Below are 12381 nucleotides of genomic sequence, written 5' to 3'. Positions count from 1 at the left end.
CTTTCTCCACCCTCATTATTCTCCATCAGTCCATCAGTCCATCTAGATCCAGGGTCTCTGACGCACGAGGCAAAAATACAATCTGCATGACACTCAAAAAGACAAAGGACCTAGAGCCCACAAGTAACACATGCTTCCCATTCGCTGACGCTAATCGTTATTTTCTATTTCTGTTGTGGATTCTGTTCTAAAGAATGGAGTCGTAGTAACTGACTTTGTAAGCTATTAAGATACTGGACTGCGAACAAACATGTGTTTTCCCTGTCACGGACTTCTGCATAAATGATAATTGCCAATGTTGCATGTCTGTCACTTATTTTACTGCTCCTAGAAACCAATTAAGGCGGAAGATTTCTTCTTCCAGTCTCTGGCAGAGCATCTTTCTCAAGTAGACATTCGTTCTAACTCCCTCTCTCGCTTTCTCTCCTTCAGTCTCTCACTGTTGATCCTTCATCTCACTCCTGCATAGGTAGGAAGGCGAGTCACACTCTTTTTCCTTCCTGGTCGTTTCGCCTCACTTCGACCTCGTCCTTTGTCGGTGACAATTGTTTTGCTGAGGTGGTGGCAAAAAGGTCGTCACCTGCTATATTACCTGGCTCCAACATTTCTGTGAGCTTTGTCTACCGCTCGCAGCCGCTTTATCGGGAGAGGAGAAGGGCTGTTTGAAAGGTAGCACTACTAAGGAATAATTGGGCAAGCTCAATTGATAGCAAGGAAGACCTCGTTGGTTGGCTGTCAGTCATGGCTTTCCCATTCATGCGAGCATTTGTTGCTCTTTTGTAAGTAAACACGTCAATCTTGCCCCTCAGCCTTGGAAATTCAATCCAAGTGAGAATCTAGATTTATTGACCACTTCTCTTCTTACAGTCTTTACCGGTACTTTCGTCTGGTTGTGAATCTTGTCTCATTTTGGACTTTCAAACCAATTCCTCCACCAGAAAATCCGAAACTGACAGCGCAAGATGTGACTGTTATCCTTCCAACATTGGAGGGATGTGGTGACGAATTAGTCGAGACGATCAGAACGATCCTCGACAATCATCCTTATGAACTTCTACTGGTGACTATTGAAGCGAATAGGAAAAAGGCCGAAAACATGCTGAGTCAAATGCCTGCTTCCAAATCGAGAATTCGTCTTTTCACCGTGACCCACCCCAACAAACGTCGCCAAATGACAAGAGCTATTCCGGAGGTTCGCACGGCCATCACTGTATTTGCTGATGACGATGTCAGCTGGCCACGTACAGTACTTCGTTGGATTCTCGCCCCTTTCGAGAAAGACGAGAGATACGGCGGAGTTGTCACTTGTCAGCGATTGCGTCGTGCTATTGCGCCCACTTTCTCGCAACGTATCTGGGGCTTTTTGGGAGCTCTGTACTTGGAGCGCCGAAACTTTGATTGCGCAGCCACCACGCATGTGGATGGTGGATTACCATGCATGTCAGGTCGGACTGTTGCGTACAAAACTCACATTCTTCAAGACGAAGGCTTCACATATGCCTTCACGAATGAGGAGTGGTGGTTTGGTAAATACCAATTAAATGCAGATGATGACAATTTCATCACGCGCTGGATGGTATCACACGGCTGGGAGACATTCATGCAGTACCATCCCGAAGCTGAGGTTTTGACAACCTTGGAAGACAATCCAAAATTTTTGAAGCAGTGTGCGCGATGGTCAAGAAGCAACTGGAGAAGCAACCTCACCAGTATGTTCCATGAAAAACATATTTGGTAGTAAGTATTACCTGATTTCTTCCTTCGTTTCCCGCTTCCTATCATCCTTCCCCTTATCCAATTTCCACCCTCCTTTGCTCCTGCGTCTTTGGCCTGCAATCAGGTTTGAACTCGTGTTATCCGTCAGAAAGGCCTGCTGCACTGGCTCAGGAATCTCAAACGGACTAGAGTTCTACTGGCAAGTCAACGCGTCGGTATTGCTTCCTGGGTGGATATGGATGACACTTCCTTATTTGGTCAAATACATAACTTGCACAAAAAAAAAACAAAAAAAAAAAAAAAAACACCAAGCACCTCATTTGAAGCCGCACGCTAACATCTGAGGGTCTGTGTCTCAAGTCGCCAACCTTGGAGTGCGTACGCTGTCCATCTGACAACGCTGTCCCCGCCAGCGCTTCTAGGTGACTTGCTGCTCCTTTTCCTTTGCCATAAAGCCACCATTTCATGGGAAGGAAACTCGCATGCTCTAGCTATGCAAGCCCTAGGAGTATGGATGTTTATTAGCAAATTCATCAAACTCTTAGGACATTACATCCGGTATCCGGTGGACATCTTGCTTCTGCCCGTCTCTATCCTTTTCGGTTATTTCCACGGAGGAATCAAGATGTATGCGGTACTAACTCTAAATGTGGTAAGTCTCCTATTTCCAAAAGTTTGTTCGATTGCACTATGCATGGAGCGGATTCGAGCCTGCTGTGTCCAAGAAATTCAGATGCGACACAGTTTCTTTGCTGTTCCTTTTTTTCACTTTTTTATTTTATTTTTGCATTTTTCCCCCTTTCGTTTTCTTTCTCTTTTTTATCATTCATCGACATAACTGCATTGTCATGGTCCCTGTCCACAAGAAATAATACGCTTGTTGTTGATCTTTCTTCCACCCCCTCGTTTGGCTCTGGTTACGGGCGTTACTTGTTAGCCCTCTCTCCCCTCTCTGTATTTGAGTTTTGTGTTTCCTTTCCGAGAAAACGCCCCCCACAACGCGTTGAACAATCTAGTCCTCTACTGGTGTTTTACGACGAATCTCGCTAACATGAAGCCTGTGCTTCCTCTCGCAGACCACGTGGGGCAGCAGAGATGGTGCCGATGACTATGATGCAGAACGCATGAAGAGACGGACGGATATTGACCGTATGAAGCGGCCGTACTACCCCAACTTCATAACTCAATCATCGCGGTTTTGCGCATCCTCTCCGTGCTCCTTTCCTCCGTCGGGAGGAAGTCTCTCCTAACTGATCCGCTCCTGTTGCTTCAACACGGCTCGAAGCCCCAGCCATAGGGCACTCAACATTTACTGCACCTCACGCTGTCAGAGCATAAGGAAGTAGTCTTATTGGATGGGCCAGAAAAGCTCTCGCTGCGATAGGACTTTGCTGCTTCTTATGCGATAGCAACACACTCCCTTCGAATCAGCTCTTTTCATCAACCGAGCATCTGCACGAGCAAAGCGGCACTGATAATATTTGAAATGCGCTCTGTTTGCCATCCTCTTCTCCTCTCACCCTTCCTCCTTTCATATTCTCATGATGCCGAAGATCATTCTTACGATGGAATGTCTTAATGACACCGGGATTCGCATGATCTGATTTCTCCTCCACTTCTGTATTTGCGCAGAAGTTTCAAACTCGTTACACTGGTGCCAGCACCTGATGCTCGTTTCTATTTGCTCTCCGGGAACCTTTACACTTCCCTCGTCCCTTCCTATCTCTCTTCTTATCCGACACTGGCGTGAGCCAATGCTGGGCGCAGCTTCTTCCACCTATCACCTCAAAATATATCCCTCTGTTCTCTGAGTACAGATTTCACGTTTTCGCAGTCGGCTCAACAGAACGATTTTCACAGAAATGTTCCTCTTAAACGCATACACTTGTTTGACTCGCTTTGGCATTCAAAAGATGTCTTTTTCCGTGTAATTTATAGCAAAAAGCATGGGAGGGCTTGTTCATTGCTTGGGTCACTGTATTTCTGACTTGTCGCATGATTCTTGTGCTATTTCTGAATTGGGTACCTCAAAATTGCAACCGGGAGGCTCTCTGATATGTGTGCGATCTATGGCTGATTTGTTGTTTACCCGCGGACTCTTTAAAACTAGCAGCGGTCGAGTTGGTCATCCTCCACAATAATATTTAATGATCTGGTGTGATTACGGTTCGAATGAGAACGTGTAGTTCCAGCGACATCTCGGGCCCGACTCGACCTAAGATTATGCCTGCGGCCCTTGAGTTGCGGAGAGCCGGAGAATGTGGCGTGCAGTGCAGTCTACGGCGTTCTGGATAGACCCACCGTAGTGATATCTGACAAGGATAAGGGAAAAAGCAAAGATACGTCGAAAACTGACTACTGGCACTCTCACAGAGACTAAGCCGGTAATCCATCTTCGAGATTAACCTTTTAGAAGTTGCAACTTTGAACTGATACTGATCACCGGCAAAGTCTTCTAGAACAAAGATATTTACGTGTCAATCGTCTTGCATATCTCTCCACTTTGGATTTTGCGCAAGCAACCATCAAGCTGCCATGCCAACTCTCCCTCGAGCCGCCTTTTCAGTTCTCTCCTGCAGGCTTATTTCGGCCGTCGGGCAGCGCGGAGCTACGACGTCCTGTCGAACTTTTCATGCCATCTCGCAGAAAGCTGCAGTTGCCCATCCTATCACTGCCCATGGACCCCCTCCAAAGGCCCCTTCGCCAGCTCCAGAATTCGGTCGTCCGACCGAAGAAGGAAAAGACGTAAATGATGCAGGCAAGCCACAAGCGCAAGTGTCAAAACCATCGCCGACTCTCGAGAAGCGATTTTGGAAAAATGTCGATGTCAGGAAAAAGCCAGGTGCCCTCACCCTTTCTTTTGTGCGGATTGTTAACTTCGCCTCCCGCATACATCAAGCTGACCTTTTCGTCTCTTCCTTCGTATGTAGATGGGGAGTACCAGGTTTTGTTAGACACGCGACCGATTCGGACGCCCACGAAAGATATTTTATCCGTTCCTTCAACGAAACCGCATCTTGCACATGCTATTGCTCTCGAGTGGGACGTTATGACGTCCGCACGGCAGGCTTTGAAGAATCATCTTATTCCGTTGACCTCGTTGACTGCGCGGGCGGGAGATATTGCACAAGAAGACTCAAGGGGTGAGACTACCACGAGGGACCAGATTGTGAAACTCGCCATGCGCTATCTAGATACCGATACTCTACTGTGCTGGGTGCCCGAGAGAAATCCATACGCTGGCGAGGAATCTCAAGAAAATGGAGAGCGGCCTGAAAGCCTTCGAGAAGCGCAAATGAGAGTGGCCAAGGATATTATCGCCTTTCTAGGCACAAAGGTGTGGCCTGGTGTCGACATTGTACCCATTCTTGACGCGGACAGCATTCTGCCGGTGTCTCAGCCCCGGGCTACGAAGGACATAATCAAACAATGGGTTTCGTCGCTGCAACCGCACGATCTAGCTGCTTTAGAAAGAGGAATTGTTGCTAGCAAGAGCCTGTTGGTTGCTGTTCGACTGGTCGTCGAGTGGAGTGAGAATTTCCGTCACTTGCAAAGATCAGGACAAAAGAAGTTTGGTATCAAAGAGGCAGCAGAAGCGTCCAGTCTTGAAGTGAGGTGGCAGACTGATATGTGGGGAGAAGTGGAGGATACTCATGATGTTGACAAGGAGGATCTCAGACGACAGCTTGGAAGTGTTATCGTTGTGGTCAGCGGAGAGACCCGTGAATGAGGAAGTGTGCAGTTTTTCGTATTGCGTGACAGCTACGGACGGCATTCATATTTGTCTTAAGCTGACATACTTGGCATGTACTGGTATATAGACATTGGAATCGGTACCTAATCATTGTACAATATGATCATGCGTGCTCGGGTATTCGACAGCTTCTTTCCATACTTGCCCAAGCCTCTTCCTTACTTTATTTTGTCTCTATAAAATCCTTCTCAAACCCAGGAGGCTACCTTAACCATTATCTTTAAATCTGGAATGTGTCGTAAGCTGGAATATACTCCTATGCATGTGAATTATTCACGGCGATCGATCAAAACCGCCAAGGCACGGCAACATTTCCTTTCCTGTGCAACCAAAGTACAGAGAACTCCTTATCGTTTCCCCACTACCCGTCAACCACATATATATACATATATATAATTTAAACCCGTGAGCCCCTAAACTACTCAGTTCTGATTGATTCTCTATTATTGTCAACAGTCTATGCCGCTGCCTCGAGTTCCTCTATTCATCTCGGAGCTTCGTTTAGTGCCGATAGAGAAATGACGGAAAGGGGCGAAGGGTGAGTTCCTCTAGACTGATATCCTCGGTTTTCCGTGAACCGTTTCCTGGAGATACTATGTCATTTTTGTTTTCGATTGAGCTGGGTCCCCTTTAGAGATGCCTGGCTTCGGAGCTGCTCAGGGAACGTACCTGTCGGGATTATCTTCACATTCGCTTTCTCTCTTCTCGCCATATTCAAATGATCCCGCGATGTGGCCGCTGTACTGACTCAACACGCCATTTAGACACAAACGATCGAAGAGTGCGTTGGCCCTTGCAATTTTACATCGGGATAAATCAAAAGACATCAACGACGATCTGCCTGGTCGCGAAAGTGGTTCGCTTGAGTCTGGCGCGTCCTCTCCGGTTAACAGCACCTCCTCTTTCTCGCTCCTGTCACATAAGAATAGCAACCGCCGAAAGTCGCCCCAAGAGGCAAACTCACCTCCCATGAACTCGGAGACAACGCTTGAGCCAGCCGGCTCCAATCATAGCACAGAAAATGTCGAGAAAATGCCTACTCTAGCTCATTCAGCGATTGGAAGCATGACACTTGAACAATCCGTGCGCACCTTTCGACTATTCGAGATCCTGCGGAGCGGGGACACAAATGCGATATCGAAAGCGATTAAGGAGACCAGTGAACCTCAAGGGGCAGGCGCTTTGACTGGCACAACGATTCTGCATTTAGCAGTTCAATGTGCGGAGCCGCAGGTAGTCGAATTCGTCTTGTCTATGGGAGATGACCTGGATATCAACGCCCGCGATCGGGATGGGAATACCCCTCTTCATCTTGCGGCCCAGCTAGGAAGAGGACCTCTAGTGCGCGAGTTGTTGAATCGTCCATCAGTGAATGATTCGATCGTCAACTACCGTGGCCAGACTGCCCTTGATGTTGCGCGTAACCCGGAAATATTTCAGCAGCTCCAGCTTGCAAGATCTCTATTTATTGACAGCAAGACACAAGAAATTCAGCTCCTTGTGTCTCAAGGCGATTACGATAATCTTGAGAAGGTATTGGAAGAGCCGCGCGTGGAGGGATTATTAGATGTGAACAGCCTGGACTTGGTCACCGACCCGACTACCGCACAGACTGGAGGTACCTTGCTGCATGAGGGCGCTAGAAAAAAAGATACAAGACTCATCCAGATTCTACTGATGCACGGAGCTGATCCTTTTCGGCGCGACAAGAAAGGTAAGCTACCTCAAGATGTTACGAAAGACGATAAGACACGTGCCATTGTCAAAAGATCTCCTGCCGCAGTTATCGCACAGCGTGGCATTCAAGAGAAAGCCATCCTCGGCAGCAGCCCCGCTCAAGGTGTCTCTGGACGGTCAGGCGCAGGTGAGGCGCCGCTCGCGGGCAAAGATGCGCGTGAAATGAGAGGCTATTTAAAGAAATGGACGAATTATACCAGTGGATATAAGCTGCGATGGTTCGTGCTTGAAGATGGCGTCCTGAGTTACTACAAACATCAAGGTAAACCTATCTTTGGTGCCCCTCCTCTCTGAAGACCACGGGAAATTGACGTTTCGTTCAGACGATGCGGGCTCTGCTTGTCGCGGCGCGATAAATATGAAGATCGCTAGACTCAGCATGGACGCGCAGGACAAGACGCGATTTGAAATACATGGAAAGTCGTCTGTCAAATATCATCTCAAAGCGAACCATGTCGTGGAGGCTAAGCGCTGGTTCTGGACCCTGAACAACGCTATACAATGGGCGAAAGACGAAGCCAAAGAGGAACAGAAACGTCAGACAAGACATGCTGAGGCACTTCGCCAGGCGAAGATGGACCAGATCGAAGGCCGGAGTCCAACAGAGACTGCATCCGAATCCCCGAACCTGGCCGCCACCAAGTCAAATGGGAAAGGTCTAGCACCTCCTTCTTTTAGCGTGCCAAGTGGCAGCACTCACAGACTCACCACATATGCGTCTCGTACAACCCTTGACAGCGTACCTGCAGATGAGGAAGCCTCAATACACGGTTCTTACGACCAGAGTGTTTTGCAGAACGAGGTGAATCGGGTGGTCAGTCATGTGACTAGCCAGCCGGATGGCGAAGGCGACGAGGACGATTATGGCGAGTATGCGTCTAGTCGCGATATCAGTTCTTCGGATAAAGATGCGCTGAACATCACGGCGCAATCTGCAAAACTTCAACTCGAGATTCTGGCCAACGTCGCCTCTGCGTTGCAAGCCGAGAAATCTAAGGATCCGAACGTGCCAATCTCGGACCCCACCGTTAGCCAAGCCCTTGTAGCTTATGAGGCGGCTGTAAGCAGCCTGCAAGGTCTGGTCCAAAACCTTCTCAAGATATCGCGGGATCGCGATTCTTATTGGCAATATCGACTCAACAGAGAGGCTTATCTTCGCAAAATGTGGGAAGAAAGCATGGCGCGAATTGCACAGGAGCACGAAGAACTGCAATCGAAGATGGGGGAATCCGAAGAGAAGCGCAGACGTACTAAGCGAGCTCTCAAAGAAGCTCTGGAAAGCGTGTCCGCGCGCACCAGCCGTCGTGGCAGCAAGGTTCCGTCCCGCATACAAGTCTCTGGGGAAGACAGCCGTGTTGGCGGAGATAAAGCAGAAGAACAAGTTGCACAGCCCGTGGAATACGTGACGGAATTCGAGGAGGAGGAGGAGTCTGGGAAGTCTCTGCGTCGCAAGAGGTCGGCCCTCTCTCGCATCAGCAGTCTGTACGATTCTGCATCGGACGACGATGAAGAATTTTTTGATGCTATCGACGCTGGCGAGATAGAGGTGGAAGACATGACGACCTCGAAATTGGTCGAGGAAGAGAAGGAAAAGCCAGAATTAGAAAGCACGGAACTCCGAGCTGTGAAACGGAACGAGATAGTCCCCTCTTTCAAGGGCTACGAAGAGCCTGTACGGACAAGACTCAAACTGGACAACGACAATAGACCGAAAATTTCCTTGTGGGTAAGTTATTGCGGGTACCTGCTCAAGTTAGGATTGAAACAATCTAAGGTTATACTTTAGGGAATTCTGAAATCCATGATCGGCAAGGACATGACAAAGATGACTCTACCAGTATCTTTCAATGAGCCGACATCACTGCTTCAACGAGTAGCGGAGGACTTAGAATATGCTGACCTTCTGGATATCGCTGCTGACCGATCCGACTCGATGGAGCGTTTGGTGTATGTAGCTGCTTACGCAGCGAGCGAGTATGCTTCAACAATCGGCCGTGTGGCAAAGCCTTTCAATCCTCTTCTCGGAGAGACCTTCGAATATGCGCGGCCCGACAAGGGATATCGGTTCTTCATTGAGCAGGTTAGCCACCACCCACCAATTGGCGCAGCGTGGGCCGAGTCACCGAAGTGGGATTATTGGGTAAGATTTGAATAGCTCTCCCTTTTGTGCCATCGTTTCCTTTCTAAGCTTCTTTCCACAGGGAGAGTCTGCTCTCAAGTCGAAATTCTACGGCAAATCATTCGATATCAACCTCCTTGGAACCTGGTTTCTGAAACTGCGTCCCGTGTCAGGCGGAGAGGAGCTTTACACATGGAAGAAAGTTACCTCGTCTGTCATTGGCATTATCACAGGCAATCCCACTGTTGACAATTACGGTCTGATGGAAATCAAAAACTGGACTACCGGCGAGGTTTGCTACCTGGATTTCAAACCGAGAGGCTGGAAGGCATCTTCTGCGTACCAGGTGACTGGCAAAGTTGTTGATCGCGACGGATCACCGAGATGGAGTATTGGTGGGCGCTGGAATGATAAAATCTACGCACGCCATACCCCTGGGTTCGAAGCGCAAGTGTCCGGTCAGGATCCCGAATCGGCTAAGACCTTTCTGGTTTGGCAGAGCCATCCTCGGCCAAGTGGAATTCCTTTCAATCTGACACCCTTTGTCATCACACTGAATGCTCTTCCAGAAGGGTTGCAAGAACATCTCCCTCCTACTGACACGCGACTCCGCCCTGATCAGCGTGCAATGGAAGACGGCGAGTACGACTTGGCTGCCAATGAAAAACATCGGGTTGAAGAAAAGCAGCGGGCGAAGCGTCGGGAGAGGGAGGCTAGAGGCGAGGAGTACCGCCCTCAGTGGTTCACCAGGGCTAAATGTCCGATCACTGGAGAGGAATATTGGGCGCACAATGGAAAGTATTGGGAATGTAGAGAAAGACATGACTGGAGTGCCAGCGAAGATATCTTCTGACGCTCAGCCAAGGCTCGGGGAGGTGGATGTCTTGGAGATCGCCCATACTCTTGTAGATTGTGATAAGTTGTTCATTATGCTCAATCAAGAAGTTAATGGTCCTGAAGTCACCATTGTACTTATTGGCTCTCTGTCTTACTGGTACATTAACATCTGGATAACGGATTTCTAACATACACAATTTCAACATATTTGCTGAGGGAGTGAGTGTATTGCAATAGCACCGAACTAAACATGCCTATGAAGACATCTTAACGATCTATCTGGATCACGTGGTAAGACGGCATTCTCGGCGGCCAGAAATTACAGCTTCCAGAACATGTGTACTCAACCGCCGCCCATTCAGCCCCGCGACAGTCGACATGCCTGGCGAATATACTTGCGGACGCTGTCTGCAGGTCCTCCAGCGAAGAGTTTCCATTCAAGCTTCTGCGTTTCGATTGCAAACTGTGGTTAATTCGCCGGGACAACGCGACTCGCCCTCTTCTTTCTCCCGAAGGTTCGGTTCGAAGGGAAACAACCGCTTTCCACCTCAACCCTCCCAGGGGCAATTGAAACGGACGTCATGCCCATCCTTGTCGCCTTCGTCTGCTGCCCCTCCAACTGCAAAGCCGCTAGCGCACCGAGCGTCGTCCACCTCTTCGAGCCAAGCGCAGGAGACAAGAACTTTGCTGAAACCAAACAACCTCTTTCATCCTTTCTCGAAGTCCCCTGCACCCGCGATTAGACAGCGTGCGGCATTCATCAAACAGAATGCTTTTTGTCCGCATCCCAGTCATCAGCAGACTCGTGCAGCTCTCTCGCCTCACGATCCGGAGTCTCGGAAGAGCCCTGAAAGCGCACTGCCGCCGGCCCACTCTCACTTTGAGTGTCCCGATTGTGGTGTTCCTATCTACTGTTCCGAGGGACACTGGATGGATGATTTCGAGGCGCACCTGGAGATCTGTGACACTATCAGACAAATCAACGAGGATGACCACGATCTTCATTCCGGGCGCTTTTTCCCCGAGTTCACCTACCCAGGGTTGCAGGACGACAACTTCGTTATTAACATGACCAATTGGGACACTTTCCTTTATACACGGGAATTTGATGCGATCAATCATGACCGAAGCATGCGACAAGTGACCAGAATGCTTACATACCCGCTGACGATCGGAAGTGTTCTCCATGAGCTGAGCCCTTACAGCGTTCGAAATGGAGGCCGGCTGACTACCGAAGGGCTCAAGAGCGTTAGCGGTAAGCTGCACCTCTCCGTGCTCAGTTAGCTGCCTGCAAATTGCACAAATAGTTGACTGTTCTTCTTTTCAGCTCTTCGATACACCTTGCACCCTCCAAAGACAGGAGAGGGTGTCGATATCCAAGGTCTGCGCCTGAAGGCACCCCCAGTTCGAGTATTCATCCTCGGTGCGCGTGCGGAATCATCCCTTCCCCGCGACGTCTGGCTGCAATTGAGCTACATTTTCCCGCGGTCCTTGATACACCTGATTTTCATTGGACCTGAGAGTATGGCCAACCGTGACGCCGAGTTCCCACTTCCTGAGCGGACCCCCGAGAATCCGTTTGGGGGCATCGTGGAGGATCGACTCGGTGGCCAGTTGAAGATCACAACGTACGTTGACTACTTCCACACCATGTATAAAGCGCAATACTTTCAGCCGTTTGACCCTTATCTGGACTGCTTTGTACTTTTCCATCCGGGCCTTGGGCACCCTGCGAGCTCTCACGAGTGGGAAGAAACTCTGCCACAACTTTTGGAGACCAAGGTCCCCATCATTACCACTGGGTACACACAGTGGGATATGGAGAGGGATATCAGCTGGGTTCGCGAGAAATGTGCTGGTGAATTCGATATACTACTTGAGCCCGGTGAGAATATCTTCCGTAGTCTGCGTTGGGATCTGAACGACCTGGACCCTCATGATGTTTCTTGTGGAAATTGGGGTCTCTGGGCATTCAGAGGAAAGAGGTATGTGATGGCTGTTCCAATTCTCTGAAGAACTGGCTAACTTCAGTCCGGCTTGATCAGGTACGAAGCTACCTACAGGGACTCATAAGATGCTGCGAACGCCTGCAGCGCTGATGTATATTCTTGTACATTGTAACATAATAATTTGCATTCCTCTCCTTCCTATGGTCGACCTTCAATATGCTCTCTGTATACTACAGCAAGCGTAAGCACGGGATTGATCCCCATACTTG

The 12381-nt window shown here is 49.1% G+C and overlaps 4 protein-coding genes across 4 annotated transcripts; all 4 read left to right on the top strand.

Annotated features, from left to right (window-relative positions):
* Nucleotides 1–741: 741 nt before the first annotated feature.
* Aud_009804 (glycosyltransferase family 2 protein) lies at nt 742–2966 on the top strand (the record flags this gene model as incomplete). Its single annotated transcript, XM_043294650.1, has 4 exons — nt 742–779; nt 868–1737; nt 2077–2368; nt 2793–2966. The coding sequence occupies 4 exons, from the start codon at nt 742–744 to the stop codon at nt 2964–2966; spliced, it is 1374 nt and encodes a 457-aa protein (XP_043150585.1).
* Nucleotides 2967–4251: 1285 nt separating this feature from the next.
* Nucleotides 4252–5446, top strand: Aud_009803 (ATP synthase complex assembly protein ATP12; the record flags this gene model as incomplete). Its single annotated transcript, XM_043294649.1, has 2 exons — nt 4252–4558; nt 4647–5446. The coding sequence occupies 2 exons, from the start codon at nt 4252–4254 to the stop codon at nt 5444–5446; spliced, it is 1107 nt and encodes a 368-aa protein (XP_043150584.1).
* A 542-nt stretch (nt 5447–5988) lies between these two features.
* Aud_009802 (OSBP family protein) lies at nt 5989–10179 on the top strand (the record flags this gene model as incomplete). Its single annotated transcript, XM_043294648.1, has 5 exons — nt 5989–6008; nt 6235–7469; nt 7531–8933; nt 8994–9347; nt 9409–10179. The coding sequence occupies 5 exons, from the start codon at nt 5989–5991 to the stop codon at nt 10177–10179; spliced, it is 3783 nt and encodes a 1260-aa protein (XP_043150583.1).
* A 362-nt stretch (nt 10180–10541) lies between these two features.
* Aud_009801 (putative mRNA processing protein (Mss51)) lies at nt 10542–12236 on the top strand (the record flags this gene model as incomplete). The annotated part of the gene is made up of 3 exons (XM_043294647.1): nt 10542–11418; nt 11491–12148; nt 12209–12236. 3 exons carry the CDS (start codon nt 10542–10544, stop codon nt 12234–12236), a joined length of 1563 nt encoding a protein of 520 aa, XP_043150582.1.
* Nucleotides 12237–12381: the final 145 nt, after the last annotated feature.

Source organism: Aspergillus udagawae (assembly GCF_001078395.1).
Source record: "Aspergillus udagawae IFM 46973 DNA, scaffold_8, whole genome shotgun sequence".
NCBI lineage: Eukaryota > Fungi > Ascomycota > Eurotiomycetes > Eurotiales > Aspergillaceae > Aspergillus > Aspergillus udagawae.
This window is presented reverse-complemented; position numbering and strand designations above follow the sequence as displayed.